The 20,377-nt window shown below is 36.0% G+C and overlaps 4 protein-coding genes across 6 annotated transcripts in view; 2 read left to right on the top strand and 2 right to left on the bottom strand.

The window, feature by feature from the left end:
- Window positions 1-17,965, bottom strand: part of LOC114244182 (tripartite motif-containing protein 2) — a 33,714-nt gene extending 15,749 nt beyond the window's left edge. Inside the window, exon 1 of one of the 2 annotated variants that reach the window (XM_028175914.2) lies at window positions 17,947-17,965. The gene's annotated coding sequence lies outside the window, so the exon portion shown is untranslated. Of the gene's footprint in view, window positions 1-5,321; window positions 5,460-17,946 lie in introns of those variants that run through there. The other variant, XM_089735150.1, reaches the window with a different exon arrangement.
- LOC114244196 (uncharacterized) lies at window positions 5,417-19,379 on the top strand. 2 transcript variants are annotated; one of them, XM_028175933.2, is made up of 6 exons: window positions 5,417-6,013; window positions 14,889-15,154; window positions 15,662-15,875; window positions 17,188-17,334; window positions 18,031-18,168; window positions 18,837-19,379. In XM_028175933.2, exons 2-6 carry the CDS (start codon window positions 14,896-14,898, stop codon window positions 18,916-18,918), a joined length of 840 nt encoding a protein of 279 aa, XP_028031734.1. In that variant the 5' UTR covers window positions 5,417-6,013; window positions 14,889-14,895; the 3' UTR covers window positions 18,919-19,379. The 2 variants fall into 2 exon arrangements, with proteins under 2 accessions (XP_028031734.1, XP_089591280.1); XM_089735154.1 differs by lacking the exon at window positions 5,417-6,013 and adding an exon at window positions 13,429-13,828.
- On the bottom strand, window positions 12,422-14,874 carry LOC114244174 (uncharacterized). Its single transcript, XM_028175902.2, has one exon. It carries the CDS (start codon window positions 14,487-14,489, stop codon window positions 12,570-12,572), a length of 1,920 nt encoding a protein of 639 aa, XP_028031703.2. The 5' UTR covers window positions 14,490-14,874; the 3' UTR covers window positions 12,422-12,569.
- Window positions 19,380-19,595: 216 nt separating the features above from the next.
- Window positions 19,596-20,353, top strand: LOC114242081 (uncharacterized). The gene is made up of 2 exons (XM_028173093.2): window positions 19,596-19,863; window positions 19,941-20,353. Exons 1-2 carry the CDS (start codon window positions 19,726-19,728, stop codon window positions 20,112-20,114), a joined length of 312 nt encoding a protein of 103 aa, XP_028028894.1. The 5' UTR covers window positions 19,596-19,725; the 3' UTR covers window positions 20,115-20,353.
- Window positions 20,354-20,377: the final 24 nt, after the last annotated feature.

The following is a 20,377-nucleotide window of genomic DNA, read 5'->3' on the forward strand; positions in this document are numbered from 1 at the left end:
TGTTAATTGGTTACCGGAGCCCATAGACATCTATGTCGTAAATGCGCCCAACCCACCTTGAGATATAAGTTCTAAGGTCTCAAGTATAGTTACAACGGCTGCCCCACCCTTCAAACTGAAACGCATTACTGCTTCACGGTAGAAATAGGCATGGTGGTGGTACCTACCCGCGCGGACTCACAAGAGGTCCTACCACCACCAGTACTAACTCAATAGGTATTGAGTGTCAAAAAGGCATTTTAAATTAAATAGCCGCTGTGTGATAAGTAACGTTTTAGCTATATTATTATCCATCTTATTAATAATGTAAATGAATGGTCGCGTACGACTTGCAGATACTTTGTTGTGGTTTCATGGTTTCAACCAACGAACTCTTGCATGAAATCGCGAAGCCACGAAGCATCGCATCGGTCGGTTATATTAATTCTACATTAATTTAAAGGACTATGATAAAAAAAAATCGGAAAGTATTTAAGATTAAGTAAAGCTACATAAAATTACGAAAAAAAAAAGTTTGATCTCAGCCGATAGCAATTAACCAAAATTCCTTTAAACGATCTAGAATATTTTTATGTGTTCATTCGTGCGGACTAAAGAGCTTTCATTTGATTATCATTGTCCTGAGTGACTTCAGTAATAGTTTTTTTTTTATATTGAATAAGAAATTCATTTATTTCTTTTGGTAATAATTCTTTAATTGACTTTGGCTTCTTAATTTGGTTTTTTAGAGCGCTTGACATTAACATAGATTCGTTACTTTGGGCAGATAGTACAAAATAAAGCTCACGTCATTACTGATCCTCCTGAGCCATTAACGGTGATTTTAGATACCACAAGCACCGGTCACCGTCGTCGTCGAACCTGTCGCTTGCGACGAAGGGCTCGACTAGCGAATTAAGCCACAGACACGGTGGTAGATTCCGCGAGGCACTGCTCTTGCTAGGGCCAGTGTTAGCAGAACTCCGGTTTGAGCCCCGTGATCTCACCTACACGTTAGGGCGTAGCTGATATAGCCTCTCAAGGCTACCAGCATAGGTAGGAAAAAAAATAAAAATAAAAAAAATAAACGCTTATTTTGATGAAGGTACCTAGGCAGAGGGATGGCAACTATAGTTCCTAATAATTTAAATACCAAATATTTACGTTTATGAATGCCTTTCAATACTAAACAGTTTAAGCTACGATTTTGCTAGTCGTAGAACAAGTATGACCCTGTCCTAAAACGTAATATTATATCAAGTTCCTCCTAAGAAGCGGTCACGTATGCAGGCTTAAAAAGAAGCTTTCGTTCGGAACAACAGATATGACTTCATTTTGGGAAATACTAGTTGCTCATAATCAACATATCTATCTATATATATAAAAATGAATTGCTGTTCGTTAGTCTCGCTAAAACTCAAGAACGGCTGGACCGATTTGGTTAATTTTGGTCTTGAATTATTTGTGGAAGTCTAGAGAAGGTTTAAAAGGTAGATAAATATGAAAATGCTCAGAATTAAATAAAAATAACAATTTTGTTTCTCCTTTAATGTGTCCCCCATCGGACGGATTCCTTTTGTTTGTTTTAAGTTTATTTTATACAAAAGTTTAGGTCCTTTATTTATCGATTGAGGCACTACTACGAAGTCTGCCGGGTCAGCTAGTATAAAATATTTTAAGGAAAAGCAAACAGTACAATAAGCGAGTACTATGTATTCAGTTTATCCCGGTGATACATAAACAACGCTTGTACGCATCAAATTGGCGGTTAAGCAAATCTACAAGTTTCATCTCCATTATGTTTGCGAATAAAACGTGAGACGACTGAACATTACGCGAAAAACAAAACGTATTACGAAAATAAAACTTATTTGTTCACGAAATAACACAAATGGTAATATATAAATAATATAAATGATGTTTAGTTTTGCTGTCTTTTTTTTATTATTATTCAAAGAAGTTTTCAGTTAAGATTCTAAATAACTCTCGTCTCAACCTCTATTATCATTAAAGCTATAAACTCTGTAAGCACCCAATCTTATTGTGAATATAACCAAGGAATCTCGAACCCCAAAGTATTTTCAAAGAAGCCCACCGAGATAACGTTGTATTAAGCTGTAAATTCTTTACCAATCAGGAGGCATTGTATGTCCGATATGTATACATTGAATACAAATAGCAATTTTAATACTATTCTTTCTTTTTTAAGATCTTTTCGGTGTTAATTATAAAACAGTAGTGATAAATCTACTAGAACTAAATATAGTAGTTTTTTTTAATATACAAAATTCCAATGCTGTTGTACATTCGATTTTACAATGTAGCCTGCAGAATCTTTATATCGGTTATCCGAATAAACAGATTGAGACCGGGATTATCCTGTCAGTCAGAAGCCAATTTAATTTTTTAGCTAGTAAGTATATTTCTATAGGTGCAAGTTCCAGACAAAATTCCAATGCTGTTGTTCATTCGATTTTACAATGCAGCCTGGAGAATCTTCGTATATTGGTTATCCGAATAAACAGATTGAGACCGGGATTATCCTGTCAGTCAGAAGCCAATTTAATTTTTTAGCTAGTAAGTATATTTCTATAGGTGCAAGTTCCAGACAAAATTCCAATGCTGTTGTTCATTCGATTTTACAATGTAGCCTGGAGAATCTTCGTATATTGGTTATCCGAATAAACAGATTGAGACCGGGATTACCCTGTCGGTCAGAAGCCAATTTAATTTTTTAGCAAGTAAGTATATTTCTATAGGTGCAAGTTCCAGATAAAATTCCAATGCTGTCGTTCATTCGATTTTACAATGTAGCCTGGACAATCTTCGTATATCGGTTATCCGAACAAGCAGATTGAGACAAGGATTACTATGTCAGCCAGAAGGCAATTTAATTTTTGAAGTTATACTTCTTTAGGCGCGTTATGAAAAATTGATGAGAGTGAAATTTTAGGATGCGCGCGCACCGTGACACAAAATTAACAGAAATGAAGTTGCCCACTAAATCGCTCATTACAATACGACCGACGTAACTTGGCGAGTCTGAATATAGCCGCAGGTGAACTTTCCGAACCGTACCGATAATTACCGAATTTATACGATGTCAAGAAAAGGGATGTCCAATATGCGTGTTCGAGGGTGTTGTTTAATCGATTTTATTTCAAATTGATTAAAATTTAAATAAAAAAAAAGAAATAAATTTAATAAAAATAAAGTATAACTTCTTACGCGCGTACAATAACTACACGCACCCTTTTTTTTTTTAGCCAGTAAGTATAATTCTATAGGGGCAAGTTCCATGAATCGCAGCCTGTTTCTATTCGACGAATATTGCTTATCGTTTCGCAGCCTTGTCAAATGCCTCTCACAATTGAATATAATAACTGTTATCGTCGTTTTGGTACAAAATGTTCAATTCAGTGACCACAAAATTTTCACTCTGAGCATTTTTGCATATACAATAAATCATTGTGTATATTCATTAATGAGTTTCGTGAAACAATACACAGTAAGTCAGTGACGATGTCTCTCTTGTCATTGTACGACGGAAGGAAAGGATGTCTGAGCAAAACTATGTCATATATTCAATTAGAAGCTTTGGTTACCGCGCATGCAAATCTGCCGTCGTGCGTTTTCACCCTGGGACGCGCGTGTGTGCCAAATTAATTACCATAATAATGTGCCTTCTAAATGTATTATTTATTCGATAGGGTGAATTAAAGGCGTTTCACTATGCGACTCGAGTACGTAAATCACAATGTATTTTTTGTTCAACATCCAGGAAGCACTTCAAACTAACTACATAGTTATCCCAAAATAAAAATAAGCAATTTATAGTATTTTTAATTCAAACTGTGAAAAATTTAAATGTGAACTAGAAATTAATGAATTTAAGCACTTATCGGGACTTTAACAGACTTATAAGCGCTCGGGACTTTAACAGAAATTTCATCGATATTTGACATTGTTTTATTTTTTAAAATAAAAGAACACTTATTGCGACATAACTATAATAGTTACACATATGCTATCGCGACACTTTTTGTAAATAATAATGTGTTCTACAAAGTCGTGGTACATTATTTTATTCTATCATCAATAATTTTCGCAGGGTACGCGATGTAAAGAATATTTTAGGTAATTTTTTTACACCTTGGGTTACATTATTGGAGTTTTCGTCAGGATCCCTATTTCTTTTCAAAAAAGATTATATGAGTCGACTATTATCAAAGCCGGCAATGTGACTTTTGGACAATTAGTAGTAAATCAGAAAAACGAATTATTGACTTTGTATTCCATTGGCAGTCACAAAACTCTTCTGAACGACATCTTAGATAAATAACAGGTTAAGTATTAACCTTTATTTAATGCAGGTTTTGAACCGTATTCTTTGAAGGAGACGATTATATTCAAATCAATCTGTATTGACATATCAATAACATTTTTTTGTCCAAATGCACAGATTGCCACCTTTGATAATAGACGACTCATATAGCCTATATCACCCGGGAATAGTGTAGCTTCCAAACAGTGAATGAATTTTTAAAATCGGTTCACTAGTTTCGGAGCCTATTCAATACAAAACTTTCCTCTTTATAATAATGTATAGATACACAATCAAATGATTTACTTCTCTAAATATCGATTTTTATTAAATCATTGCTCGATACAAAATAATCACAGTTCGATGGGAAATGCCAATATATTTTAATTAAAAACCAAGTGTTTTTATGACATTCATAATTATTATTGAATTCATTACATGAGATAGAAATAATTAATAATAATCTACATAGCTACAACGTGATGAACTAGTGTTGTTATTATTAGAATGACAATAGATCGTGCACCAAATGTCTGCGTAATGTTAACGGCTTATGATATAAATGATATCATAAAACAATATAAATCTTATAATATCTTTGGTTGAGATTTCCGTGAACAATTTCAATTGAGATGCTTCCTACGACGCCTTATAGTTTAATTTATCGGATTTAATATTTACAGATATGTTCGATCCATTCCACATAATATAAAGTTTACTATTATATATAAATCCCTTACAGTGTTATAATTAAACAGTAATATCGATTATTTAATTGTATTTAGTTATTGTTACGTCGATTGAGTAACTTGGTGGTCAAGATATCCAAATTTCTATATCGTGCGATAGTCAACTTAATAAAATGCATTCGTGTTTATTCAGAATATCATTTTTGTTTTACACATTAACAAATTTAATTCCTCAAAAGACAATCTAAATTTAAATGCAGTTTCAGTATAATAAAACGTATGCATCCTTATATTGCCACATGTAGGCTGTATTAATTTATATACGTCACCCATTAAAGACGGAAAACAGGAAAATGAACACCGCTAACCCAGTGGCCAACTGCCGAGACGACTTCGAACGATTACACCCGACTCAACCTCCATTCCGTACCGGTATCGGCGCGCCACCACTCGCAAACAGATAGTTAACTGACTCTCATTACTGCGTACGGCCATTAACGACCGACCTCATGACGCGTGAGCGATGAGGTCCCGCCGCCCATCGCCCCGTAGTGCCGCGCTTCATTATTTTACAATGCGGAAAGCGCAGGACACGACGCGCATCCTAATCAGCGAAGAGAGTTTCGGCGACACGTGAATACAAAGTCATCGTATATTGTTCCGGTCGAAGAAATCATAGACGTCGAATGAGCCGAGGACAAACGTGACGTCGCCTCGTACGTACGTAACTCTTCAGTGTCGATCCTCGAAAAGAAATTTTAACGCGGATGATACGAGGACGCGTTTCGTGGAATACAGTTTGTTATGCACCACGTTTATCGAAATTTCGCGAAATTTTGGCAACTGAACAAAAAAAAAAAAAACAAGTGTCGTGCTGTCCACCCGCTATCAGCAGGTACCGATCTGTGCATCTTCAGACGATCGCTCGCAAAGGACATACGTGATAGTGTTCGGTATATTAATAAGGACACTGCTTTGTGTGTTCGAATGATAATTCCTAGAAGTTGTGATAAACATTGAGGTAAGCCAATTCATTTTAATAAAATTTTCTTATTTAAAGCAAATTAGTAATTACTTATTTGGCTAAGGTTTAATTACCACCAAAATTATGTTTTAACTTCATACAAGTTCCCTGACTTTCGACGTTGAAGCTATAATTCACGTAAAAAATAAAACATTGTCGATGCAAAGCATAACTTATTGTAAGCACTTGTGGTTCTGGTTGCTAGAAAAATATTAGGTGTACAAAAAGGTCATATACCGAAGTGTGCTTAAAAATAAACGTGTAAATAACTAAATAAAATCTTGAAAACAAAAAATCAACAAACTATGTTTATTGATTTAAAATTAATTTAAAACGACCCATCATTATACTTTGAATAATATTAATTAGTTCTTGTAATTTATGCATGTGATATTTTTGGGCATCATAAAGTTTGAAAATATTTAAATTCTAAACAAACAAGTTGTAATTCTTCAAAGCCCAATATCGAACAGATTGAATAATTTTCAAATTAAACGATTTTAGTGGAATTCTCAAAACATTGGTTCGATGAGTCATCGGTTTTAAAACGTCGTCAACTGCAGAGACATAATTTGCCGATAAAGGTGCATTTTGTGTTTTTTTTTCGCCTCTGTGTCATTGCGACGCCTAAATAAAGATCACACTATAGTCGGTTTACAACTGTACTTACACACGATTGTTACATGAAATGTCTTTGAGGTAAATCGAAGTTCGTGCATGAAAATCCCATTGATTCTGTGTCAGACGTGGAACGAATTACAAAGTTTATTTACATGAAACCACAATAGTAATAAGATCAACACAATACTATTAAGAATACTCTTGAGGTTATAAAGCTACGTAAAACAATGCGAGTGTTTGAAGCGATATTGTGATTTGGAATAACAAGTTGGATGTCCAATTTGTTTTATCTTTTTGAAATGCGATTTCCATTGTTCCTGACTCTCGTACTTATGGTGGTAGTATTTGTTTTACTACACATACATTATTATTTTTGATTATATGTAATACTATAGACGGTCAGACTAGCCCACCGCCCGTCCGTGTTACCAAAGTGATTATGGCCAGGACCCTGAAACTGCAATGCTTTAAGACAAAAAAAATTCTGTATGGAAACTAGCGACATCTAGTTTCGGATGCCCCTAAACATATATGCTGTTAAAGTTAAGGCATTTAATTATTGTACAACTAAACACAGAAAAAACATCAACAAGTCTTCATTTGTTATAGACAAATTGATTGAATTTTATCAATTTGTGGTTTTGGAAAATTTACAAAATCCTTCATTAAAAGTAAAATTGTATAGGATAGGAGCAATGAGAAACTAAACGAAGCGAGGCCATCTAGTGGCCAACGCCCGTAAACATTTTTGTTGAGTGCTTATCTCTAATTAATTTATGTGTATTATTTAAGATTATGGGAGCCAATAGAAATGACAACCCGCCCGCCTAAGTCCAAGTTGTGTTGTAACAAATACTAACTATCCTTTCAAATCAGATAGAATAGTTCGTGGCCGATATAGATGTTGACCGAATAATAATTATATTAAGCATATTATTATATATCCGGTTGTAAGTTTAATGGTAAACCTAAAAGTTTCACGTAGGTACATGTTTTCAGTAATTTCAAAGTGATGCTAGAATGAACAAGACGCCTTCAGCTCTAACACTCGGAGCAGGCTTAGGGACTCTGGTAACCGTATTTGTCGAACTCGGCAAAGAATTTGACGTGCAACCTAATCCATACGTGACGTCTGACGTGCAATCAGGCCGCTGAGTTTCTCGCCGGATCTTCTCAGGGGGTCGCACTTCCGACCCGGTAGCAGATGCATTCGCGAAGCAGCTGTCCTTGAGCTGTTAGGACTCTTTCGGAGACGCTCGGGCAACTGTTAGCGAATCCCACGCTTCCTGGCTGAGCCTTTGCTCGCCCATCTATCCTGGTGAAATTGGCAAAGGTCTCCGAGCCACCAGTAATTCTTTATTCATAAAAAAAGAATGAACAAAAACAAACTGGGTCATGACATATTCCAAACACTGGTGACGTTATCTGAACACTATAATATGAAATTTCATTCGTAAAAATCATTAATTTACAGATGTCATTCTATATTTAAAATAGTATGTGTATAATAAACTAGATGTGATTGCAGACTAAGTACGAATAATATAATTATTTTTTTTACCAAAATAACGATAAGTATTTATACTCATATAGTCTGTTATCCTTTATTTTCATTGAATAAGTTTAACAAATATAATAATTAAGACTATGTGCAAAACGTACCAAAAAAAAACAATAATATAAGGAAATCTCGAAAATTACCCACTTTTTTGTTATTACAGACTTTTTGACACACATTATTTAATGACCTAAAAATATTCCAACGGATTCTATTCCTTATTTTGAATCACTTAATAAGGTTTTTATATATAATATTCAACATGACGTTACAGAAAGAAGAATACGCGAAACCAATCTACCGGGTTATAGGGGGGATTACTGTATATTTACTGTATGTGGTGTATGTTTCGACTGGTGGTAGGACCTCTTGTGAGTCCGCACGGGTAGGTACCCCAAGCTGCCTTTTTTTTATTGCCCTTGTAGGCAGACGAGCATACGGCCCACCTGATGGTGAGTGGTTACCGTCGCCCGTGGACTTCAGCAATGCCAGGGGCAGAGCCAAGCCGCTGCCTACCGCCGTGCCTATTTCTGCCGTGAAGCAGTAACGCGTTTCGGTTTGAAGGGTGGGGCAGCCGTTGTAACCATACTGAGACCTTAGAACTTATATCTCAAGGTGGGTGGCGCATATATGTTGTAGATGTCTATGGGCTCCAGTAACCATTTAACACCACTTAACGGTGGGCTGTGAGATCGTCCACTCATCTAATCAATAATAAAAAAATGTGGGAAATCCCCGCGTTATATTGGGAATACCCGTGTTATACGGGGGATTGAAATCGCGTTATAAGAGTGCCGAGTTATAGGGGAGATTACTTACTGTATTACTATTATTTTTTTCTACTGCATTCTCTAAATCGATCTGTAAAGACTGTACATTCTGTTATAGAAATAATGCTATTTACGTTAAAGATTTACTCGCACGTACCGTAAACAATCTAACAGTAAATTAATATGTTGATGATATCAATGTCATTATAAATGAGTACTTAGATAATCACGCTAACTGTGCAAGCGTAAGCGACATGCTCGTAATGTAAGTAACTAGTCAGGTCATAAGTATTGTCACACAGTAAAAACTTTTCTTTTAGAATGCTGGCCACAAAAAAGTTTATTGAATTCGAATTTCGAATTGTTCATGAAAATAAAAATGTATACTTTTAGAATTTTACTCATTTATTAAATATGGAGTGGACGCTTAAAGAAGACCGTGTTGCAGTTATTGCGTTGCATCGTTGCGGTTACGCGCCAATTCAAATTTTTAACATACTGAAAAATTTAAATATAACCAAAAGATTCGTTTATCGTACCAGCAAACGATACAATGAAGACTCTAGTGTAGATGACAGGTCAAGAAGTGGTTGCCCTCGGTCTGTTAGGACTCCAGCAGTGATAAAAGCTGTGAAGGCGTGAATTCAAAGAAATCACAAACGTAAGCAGAAACTGTTGGCCCTTCAGATGGGGTTAAGCAGAACCACGGTGAAAAGGGTGTTAAATGAAGACTTAGGGCTTCGGGCATATCGAAGAAAAACAGGACATCGTTTGAATGCTCGTCTAATGGACCTGAGACTGAAGAGATGCCGCGCTTTGTTGACGCGGGAAAAAATATCGGGAAATTTTTTTTTCGGATGAAAAATTTTTTACCGTAGAAGAGAGCTACAACAAACAAAATGATAAGGTGTACGCACACAGTAGTGAAGAAGCGAGCAACCGTATTCCGCGTGTCCAACGAGGTCATTTTGCATCCTCGCTCATGGTATGGTTGGGAGTTTCTTATTGAGGCTTAACAGAGGTACATTTTTGTGAGAAAGGTGTAAAAACGAATGCAGTTGTGTATCAAAATACAGTCCTGACGAACCTTGTGGAACCTATTTCTCATACCATGTTCAATAACAGGCACTGGGTATTCCAACAAGATTCGGCGCCAGCTCATAGAGCGAAGAGCACACAAGACTGGCTGGCGGCGCGTGAAATCGACTTCATCCGGCACGAAGACTGGCCCTTCTCCAGTCCAGATTTTAATCCGTTAGATTACAAGATATGGCAACACTTGGAGAAAAAGGCGTGCTCAAAGCCTCATCCCAATTTGGAGTCACTCAAGACATCCTTGATTAAGGCAGCCGCCGATATTGACATGGACCTCGTTCGTGCTGCGATAGACGACTGGCCGCGCAGATTGAAGGCCTGTATTCAAAATCACGGAGGTCATTTTGAATAAACTTTAGTGTCATAAGAATCTATGTTTTGTTAAGTTCATTTTGGTATATGAATGGTTACATAATAAATAAACTTGTTTCAATTATTTTACATTAAACATGTGACAGAATTTATGACCTGACTAGGTATATTATTTGTATACTTATATTCGTGGTAAACGAATCATTAAATATGTATTTAAGGATGTAAAATCAAATTCGCTTTGAAATCAAAAGCAGCAGTTTAACGAAGACGCGCAAGCCCACCGCCGTCGAGCGGGGGCCAGGGAGGCGGATCTCGCCCAAGCCCTGGCCCTCTAAGTGTTTCGGGTCCCCTTCATATGTCGGTCTGGGGACCGGCGAAGGGGGCCTAAGAAGACGACGTGCAAGCTGCTCTGCACGCGTTTTACGCAAGAGCATCTGGGTGATGGAAGGCCGGCTATCCTCGACCTACACTGGTTCTGACCCAGCGGGGTATTCCGTAGGATAACCCATTCTAACCGGCGCCATCTAGGCGGGCTCCGGATAGCCTGCCGACCGAGAGGGCTGGTGGTCGTGGCGCCGACGACCGCTGGTCCGGCGTCCCGAGGGGGAGGGTGATGGGAGAGATGTGCTCCGCACTAAACGCTTCACTTTCCCCCTTTGCCTTTTCATGGGTTCTGTCTCATGCGAGGTTCGGACGCGGGTTGTTGAGCGACAGGAGGTTTTAGTCAGTTCGACTCCGACATGCCCCGCCTTCCATCCCCAGGGGAGGGCGGAAGTCCGGCGATTTCCTTCTGACCAAAAAAAATGTATGTATTAAGTAGAAAAACATTTTATTTAAGTTACATTGAATTTGTTAAGCCGAGAAAAAAACCTAATCTCAAAGGAAACATACAAATAATAACATACAATACATAACATACAAAAACATTATAAAAAAAATAACATTCATTATCTATCTAAGTCAGTCAAATGAATGCGACTAACTTCTTGGATTTACTATCACTCCGCCGAAGTCTTCGTGTTCACATTTTATTTTCTTACTTCCTTGAACACTGGCGGTATAATCACGTGTTTCTCGAGACACACGAGAATAAAATGTACGTTTTTCTATCCTAAATATGAAGGTCAGAATTGAACTTTATGTAAGTATTTAAGTTATACACTGAATACTTTCCATGATTTAAGACTTGGCTTGGCGTTTGATTGCTGTTGTCCATGAGCGACGTTAACCATTCACCATCAGGTGAGCCGTAAGTTCCTCTGTCGAAACAGGCAAAAAAAGTCAACATTTTGTTTTCTTGCGAAGAAAAATCAGGATATATTCCTGAAGGAGGAACTATAGTCACAAAGTAGGTTAGGAATTTATGCGTGATGACGCCTATTCCTTGTTTTAATTTGGATTATGATGAAATCGTCATGAACTTTGTGAAAGTCGAACACGATACGAATTTTAAATTTATTCGAATATAATCGATACATAATCGATTTTGTTTCGGAGCTTATTTAGCATGACTTGTACCGTTGCGATGCGACACTAGGAAACATACAAATTAATACGATCCGTGCATGTTAAGGACTTGGGGACAAGTAAGGGTATGGCTAGAAAATTTGTACTTACATTCCTTTATATATTACTTTTACGTAGTTCTGGTTCAATAATGATTATATTTCAAAACCTATTGTTGGCGTCCCAAAAAATTACTCATACAACATTTAAAGAACAGTTAACCAAAATTGAACAATATTTAGAGGAGTATCAATCGTTCCATAAAATATTTCGAATGAGTATTTTATGAAATCATGAAAATAAAACGGCAAATCATGGTACGGTAAATTTTACGACATCAATATCTTGCCAATCTACAATAACGATCGTTAAATCACAACGAATACCACAAGAGCCTATCAAAGTTATCACTGATTTATTGTCGATTGTCCTATCGAACCGGTTCCGATACGACCTGTACATCTGGTCTGGAATATTATGCGGGTTCAGGCAATCAAGTCACTTGACCCGTAATACATATGGAAAGTCGGTCATTTCAACAGGTTTGATCCTTTCCGTCTCTTGTCCGGACTACATTCTTTGGAAAACTTGACTTTTTATCGTGTTTACTTTTCTTGTGAATGATAAGTTTAAAGGCTAAATAAAATGAGAAATGCTGTCGCTTTAATCATTAGCATGAGTTTTGTTTTTAGCCTTCCACTGTTGACTTAAATTGCTCCTCGTTTAAATATTTCCGACTGTTAATCTTCTCGAAATAAGAAGCACATGGCGCAATTATTTCGTAAAATATCGGTGGTACTTTGTCATAGATTGACTTGTCGCCGGTTATAATTATCTTGATCGTAAAATGAACAAAATCATCATATCCTTCTGAAGTACACAGATCTTTTGAGCATAGTCTCACGCGTAAGGTAACATTGGAGGTGGTCGGTATTAGAGTCGACATAGGTCTTATTTGAATCATATTTTTCATGATATCTGTTAACTTAATTTTTACCAGAACCGGGTAAACTGTGTGGGTATTTGCTATTACAATTTTATCCTCGTAAAATCCATGCATCTGGTAGGATTGAGTCATATCTAACAATGTCGGATATATGTGTATAGGATGCCGCAAAACTTCACCAAAAATTTTGATAGTTTTGGTTAGGAATATTACTTCTTCCTGTTGATCATAGAAATGTAAATCATAATAGCATTGATGTTTTCCAATATGTTCTGCTTTGGTAAAATAAATAGGAATAGTTTGGTTAGATTTTGGATCCAGAGTTATAAAAGTTCTATCGAAAACAAAAATGTCTAAAGCTTGATCAATGACTAGATTTAAGATGTCATCTACAATATCTCGATTTGTGTCCTCAAGTGGGTCTTCTAAGCATTCGTTTTTAGAAAATTCTTGAAGATCTTCAATATTATTCAAACTTTCTGTATTAGGAGGGATACCTTCCAAAGATGTCGACAGTCCATTAAAATCTTTGACAAAATTCACTGTGCGTTTAGTAATACGAAGAATGTATTTATTGCAATCTTCAATTCTAACATGGAGAAATGATTTTGGATAACCAAACTTTATTTGCCACAAATAAACAGGTTGTATTTGAACGATTTCTGTAACAGAAATGCGAGATTTTTGTTTGAAAGCGCTTACAATTCGGATATTAAGTGCTTCAATTTGTGGCTTCACACAATCATTATTATTCACCCGAAAATTCAAATTCGTGTCGAAATCTTGGTCTGTTTGTAACAGTTTAAACATGAATTTATATTTAACAGCTATTCCAGGATAGAGTCGCATTGGAATCTGAGGTTCTATTATGATTTTCTTAAACCAACATCGATTAGTAATAGAGTGAAACCTGATCATGGTGGTTTCTGAACCACAATTTATTAATGAAAACGATGCCGTCTGTTCCTCCAAAGTTCTGCAGCGTATGCATATTTTTCTAGGTGAGCATTTTATTAAAGTTGTAAGTTTCAATTGAGGCCACTCAGGTTTATCCGGCAATTTTTTTTCCCGATTAAATTTACTCTCGATACAAACAAAACTGTCTTTTGAAGTCAATGGTGATATTAACTTGTGCTGATTTGTATCTATATATATGGGTCTATGTACAGGAGAAGTCAATTCTGAAACAGGTTCGTCAGTGTTAACGTTTCTAAATTTAGGTTCTATTATATCAAGGGAAGCTACTGTTTCAGTATTCGGATGTGCTACGTCACTAAGCTCAGATGTATTTTGTTTTGTTTCAACAATGCTGGATTCTGTTTCTATGTTTTCTATTGAAGGATATTTAGGTTTCTTAAATACATGGGCTTGCCATTTGTCTGATGTTCTGAATAGACCATCTGTTAATTCAAATGGAGTAGGTCTGGTCCATTGTACGTATATTTTATTTATTATGTAAGCTTTTCTTTTCTTAGCTTCAAAAACCTTGTTTTTGCAAGTAGAAGTTCTACAATCTATTTTCTGCTTCAACTGATTCCATTGAGGTTGTGCTCTTATTTGTGTTTTGTATAGATTTTCAATGTTCTCTATGTATTTTTTAAAATTTACATCATAGTCTTTATTTCCTCGGATTCTTAGATGCCAGCAATTATACCTGTCCATTTATAAGCTTTATTATTATTAAAATAAATTTTAATTAGTTAAACATTATTATAAAAGCACGTGTATACAAATTCAAGACAGGTTCATTCAAATATGACAGTTTTGTCAAAGCGTTATTGCCGTTTTATCCTGTTTAACAAAAAAGTTCATGAAATGCATCATAGGTCCTTTTATCCGATTGAGTTGAAACTTTCATAGTTTCTGTTAGGTAGTACTTCAGGGAAGTCTCCGGCGCTTCAAACTTGAACAATTTCTTACAATTTTAACAAGTACCAAAGTGTATTTCATAAATTTAGCATATCGGCATATTGGTGGACATTTATCAATAATCAAAATGTAATCTAATGTAATACACGCTATTAGATTACAGTATTCTTACTGTGTATTATATCTCAACAGGTTTAAGATGGATACATCAATACCTCGCGTGATATTAGGCATAGCATTAGCAGCTCTGTTGCCAATTGCATCACCAAAAGACGAATTGGCAAAAGAGAACATACCACATTCAAGACAAAAAAGGATACTTTGGATAACGAATGATGGACGTCTGGCTTTACCACCAGGAACAACAATGGCGATCACACCATCACTCTCGATGCCATTTGTCCGACACCCACCAAAAGGATTCCTTTCAAATATGACCATCAGCTTCCCATTCTCAAGTAAGATACATAATATTTTATTGAATTTGTAAGATTTGTGAACATTACTAGCTTATACTTTCATGTAGGGTCTGAGAATTTAGTAAAAATCCAATAATTTACAGGTATCCTGATATGTCAACTGGATTTACAAAGTTTGTATTTAGAGAGCTCATAGTAGTAGTCGGTAGTTAATGTAGCTAGATTGTGGTTAGCAATATCTTGTAATTTTATCATAGTCTGTTCTGATATAATTATTGTCAGACGTATTTTCTTCGTAGTACTAAATAACAGATTATCGATTATTTTACGTGAACTTTGAAAGGCTTTCTAAGCTCCTATTAAAACCGTACTCTAATTAACTTTCGTTTCTTTTCCTAATATTGAAAACTGAACCCGTCTTCCGACAATACATTTCGTTTTATTTCGTGTAAAAAAGCTTTATAAGTATAAACTTTGGTATCCGAATTAATGTTTTACGAATTTTATTCATTTACAACAAAATTTAATAAGTTTCTGTCCTTTCAGTCGACTTCGACAAGCTAGGATTGACCGACAATGAGAATCCTTACGGCGATTTTCCTCCAATATTGGCCCGCTCTATGAGTGGGGCCGCTTTAAACATGGTGACAGATTATGTTACTCGATACTTAGAAAGAAGGAGGGGAAAACGATCGGTTCATGATTCTGTTACGCCTGAGATCGAAAGAGCCGTTTTGGATCGACTGCATGGCGGTGAAAGGTAAATGGAGTTCTTCTTTTTCAGTTGTAAAAAAATCTCTTTTCAGAATTTAATCATTAGTGACACAAGTGACGGATTATCATTTAAAATGACTTTAATAATTAGAAATTATCGGCAGATTGCCATTAAAAAAAAAAAAATTAGAAATATTAAGTGTATTATCTATATGTAATTATTTTTTCACTTATGTACGCTTTTAACTGATAACTTTTAAAATTTAATTGTAAAACAACATTGCGAGATATTTTTCAATTAAATATGTTAAAATTTATTTTAATAATACATCCCAATATTAGTCGTTAGGATAAAAACAAAAACAAGTTTACACGAAGCCGTTTAGTCTTTGAGGGTTTAATAATTTTTACGTAAATAATTTACCCGCAAACAATTCTGGCCAATACGAGGCTTCTTAAACGAGGTCAAACAATCTTAGCTCTGGGGACCACACACAGTAGCTATTGTCACGTATTTCAGTCACCGGACAGACCCGGTGTGCGTTGACTTATTGGCGGTTACTTTCACCTTCATTCCGATAAAGCACATCGGGAATTCTCTTCACGGAACTTCTTGGCAGGAAGTTTAACGAGCGACCGCTTCGAATGCTATATGTGATTCGAAAATCGACGCAAAACAAAAACGAAGTTACGCAACGTCTTCTGTTCATCTAGTACTTTATTCATTACCTAATTTACGTACAACGAGATTATTTGTTCAACAATTCTATATATATATTTTTATTTTTTTTATTGCATAGATGTGTGGCCGAGCTCACAGCTCACCTGGTGTTAAGTGGTTACCGGAGCCCATAGACATCTACAACGTAAATGCCGCCACCCACCTTGAGATATGAGTTCTAAGGTCTCAGTATAGTTACAACGGCTGCCCCACCCTTCAAACCGAAACGCATTACTGCTTCACGGCAGAAATAGGTAGGGTGGTGGTACCTACCCGTGCAGACTCACAAGAGGTTCTACCACCAGTAATATACGTTCACTTTCGTGCAAGTTTTATTCAACAGAATCATTTACGTTACTTAATATTAGTATTGCTCAGTGTGCTTAGTGCGAGCTTTTTAACGTTCTCGATAGCGTAAAAGTTAGCTCATATTTGTATGGAAAGGGATCGTTTGCCTACGTTTGCCGCTAGGGGCGCTGTTCCAACTTCATACAAAATTGGGCTAACTTTTACGCTATCGAGAACGTTAAAAATCTCGCACTAAGCACACTGTTGGGTATTTTATGTAATTAAGGACGTGAAACTCAAAAGAACTTTAGATTCTAAATCAGCTCATATAATTGTATATATATTCTAGAGCCATAATGTACGGTATAGCAGAAGACATGTTATCCAATTTCGGACTCTCGGGGAAGGAATGCTTGCTTCGTGCCATTTGTGAGATACAATCACATCCCCTTACAAATTTCGGTTTCCTTGGGGAAATAATGAAGCTGTTCTTCACGTGAGTATCCTTATTTACCAAATAATATGACTTAGAACATTATTATTACAGTAATAGATTATATAATAACCACATCAACAATTAAAGCGTTATATGTATAAGTAGATTTACTGTCATGTAATTAAATCAGTTATCTATTAAATTGTATGAAACTTAAAATGATAGATAAAAAATTATATTAATATAATACTGTAACATATGGCACTGAGACGTGGTCGTTCACAATGGGCCTTATGAGAAGGCTCAAGATCACCCAAAGAGCAATGGAGAGGGCTATGCTCGGAGTTTCCCTGCGAGATCAAATCAGAAATGAGGAGATTTGCAGGAAAACCATGGTAACCGACATAGCCCAAAGGATTGCGACACTGAAGTGGCAGTGGGCAGGACACATTGCTCGCGGAACAGATGGCCGTTGGGGCCAGAAGGTTCTTGAGTGGCGACCGCGTACTGGGAGACGTAATGTGGATAGGCCTCCCACGAGGTGGGCCGACGACCTATTGAGGTTCGCGGGGATCCGCTGGATGCAGGCAGCGCAGGACCGGTCTTTGTGGCGAGGCTTGGGGGAGGCCTATGTCCAGCAGTGGACGTCCATGGGCTGATAGAAAAAAATACTGTGATTAAAGCCCCTTGGTCCAGTTGACATAACGATTTGACGAAATTTTAAGTGAAGAATAAACGTTTTTCTAAATTTTATAGGCCCAGCAAATCTCCATACTCTGATCTCCTGCCCGAATATTTAGAAGCGCAAAAGGCCGGAGAATCCGGCGGCGAATGTTGGCCCTACTACAGGCTGTGTCCCAAGAGCATTTTCCAATCTTCGACGAATAAGTACACGTAAGTTTATTATTGTACTAGCAAAGATCAGCAATGACTGGTTGAATGGACACTTACCCAAGAATTTAATTTCAAAATGCTGATGCATAACCATAATTTTAAGCATTTAGTAATTACCAGTTTGGTGTGTATTTGAATAATCAATTAATGCATTAAAAAAGACAGTTGTTACTTTATCTGTCTGAACGGCAAAATACACAAAAAAAAATTGTACACACTTTCGTACATATACAGATTTAACATTCATTTTTAAAATTCAATTTAAAATAAAAAATACTTGTTCAATGACAAAACATGTTATCTCTACCGTCGGTTCCAAAAAAGCCACAATTCTGGGAAGAAGCAGCAAAACAACCTCAGCGAGATGAATTTTTTTCTTGATACCACCTCATTTTATGATTCCAGGTGAACATATCTATGAAAATAAGTCTTTTGAATTAAATTAATTAATTTTTTTTTATTGCCCTTGTAGGCAGACGATCATACGGCCCACCTGATGGTGAGTGGTTACCGTCGCCCATGGACTTCAGCAATGCCAGGGGCAGAGCCAAGCCGCTGCCTACCGAAACTTATTAATTTTTAACGAGTGTCATAGCTTGTCGTAAAGCGAGCCCTTATAAGCAAATTATATTGTTCCTATGCACTAACTAACTTACGCATATTTATAGGCAAGAAGCTGAAAACATTCACAAACGACAAGAACACGAAAACATTGAAGAAAATAAAATAGAAGAAATTCAAGCAATGTAACATATGGCACAGGTTCACAAACGAAATACACCGACATAAAAGTTCTACAAAGCTAAAATGATCCAAAAGTTAGTGGTAGTTTTCGACCAAAGCTCTATATAAATTAGTGTTTGATCTTTATTTTCATTTATTTATTATACTAGTGGAATTTTCCCAAAATAAATTTATTTTTACGTAATTACATGCATTTGAAAATGTTTTATGATTAAGAGTTTATTTATAACTAAGTGCCATTCTATAAAAAAATACTTTATCTGTATGTATGTTGCAAGTATATACAAAATTGTAAAGTCTTATATTTTAATTGTATCTTATTATGGCTTACTTAATGTTGCTTTTCCTATATTTATATTTTTAATCGTCAAATTATGTACATTTTCAAAGCGATCGTCCTAAATAAATAACATAGTGAATACAAATTTAATTATTTTAAAGTGGTAATAAATACTGATTAAGTGAAATGCATTTTAATTAAAATTTACAATTAGGTAACTTATGTTCGTAGAAAAATAATTAACCCAATCCAACTAGTGTTGCGTGCACATCACACCATTTAACTGTGTCAATGTCGCAATATACCTTTGCATTTTTATTCCGAACTTAGTTGACCTTTCGTGAATCAATAATAGAATTGTCAATATGGTGTGTCTGAACTTCACTTTATCAACCAGTGAATGTTCAAAAGCTCCGACAGGGGGCGTGAAACCAAAGACGCGCTACACAATATTCACACGAGTTCATTTTAATGATTCGCTCTGCCTAAGGCAAGGTTGAATCAAAACTTACTTGTGTGTGCGTTCAATATTTATGTGCGATTGCTGTGCTGCATTACAAGCGCAGAATGAAATGTACGTGTTAATACTTGTCGTGTGTATGCTATTGGAAAGCACGGCGGTTTCAAAACGGAGCTATTCGGATCAATCAGTGAAAGGTTATGTCACGGAGGTACAATAAAAATCGTTTATGTTATTATTATTTTTTCTTAGATTTCAGACTAATATATCTGCATCGTTACATTTTAGAGAACTTGTTGGTGGAATGAAGTTTGTAAAGAAGAATTTCAGATACTATTCCGTTGTAAGTGCCCAGCATGGTCGTACTGTAGAAGCCCTGGGAAATACTACAACGCTGTGTGTTCTATGACAGAGACTGGTTATATATGGGATCAACCAAATTCTGAATGGAGAGGGCAATGAGATTTTTTAAAATAAATAATGCACCAATCGGCACACATTCCCTTTATACTTTGTCCGATTAAATTCTAATTTAAGACTGATTATTTATAAAAAATAAGGATATTTTATTATCGTGTACCTTATTTCCTCGTCTTGTTTTAGCATAATTCTGAGTTATAAAAGGTAAGTTCTTCTTCCAATCATTTACACGTGTAAAATGTGCTATCCAATGAATAATAGATTTATATGTACTCGATAAATTTGGCTTTTATTTTCCATCTATA

The sequence above is a fragment of the Bombyx mandarina genome, chromosome 19 (genome assembly GCF_030267445.1).
Source record: "Bombyx mandarina strain Sakado chromosome 19, ASM3026744v2".
Lineage (NCBI taxonomy): Eukaryota > Metazoa > Arthropoda > Insecta > Lepidoptera > Bombycidae > Bombyx > Bombyx mandarina.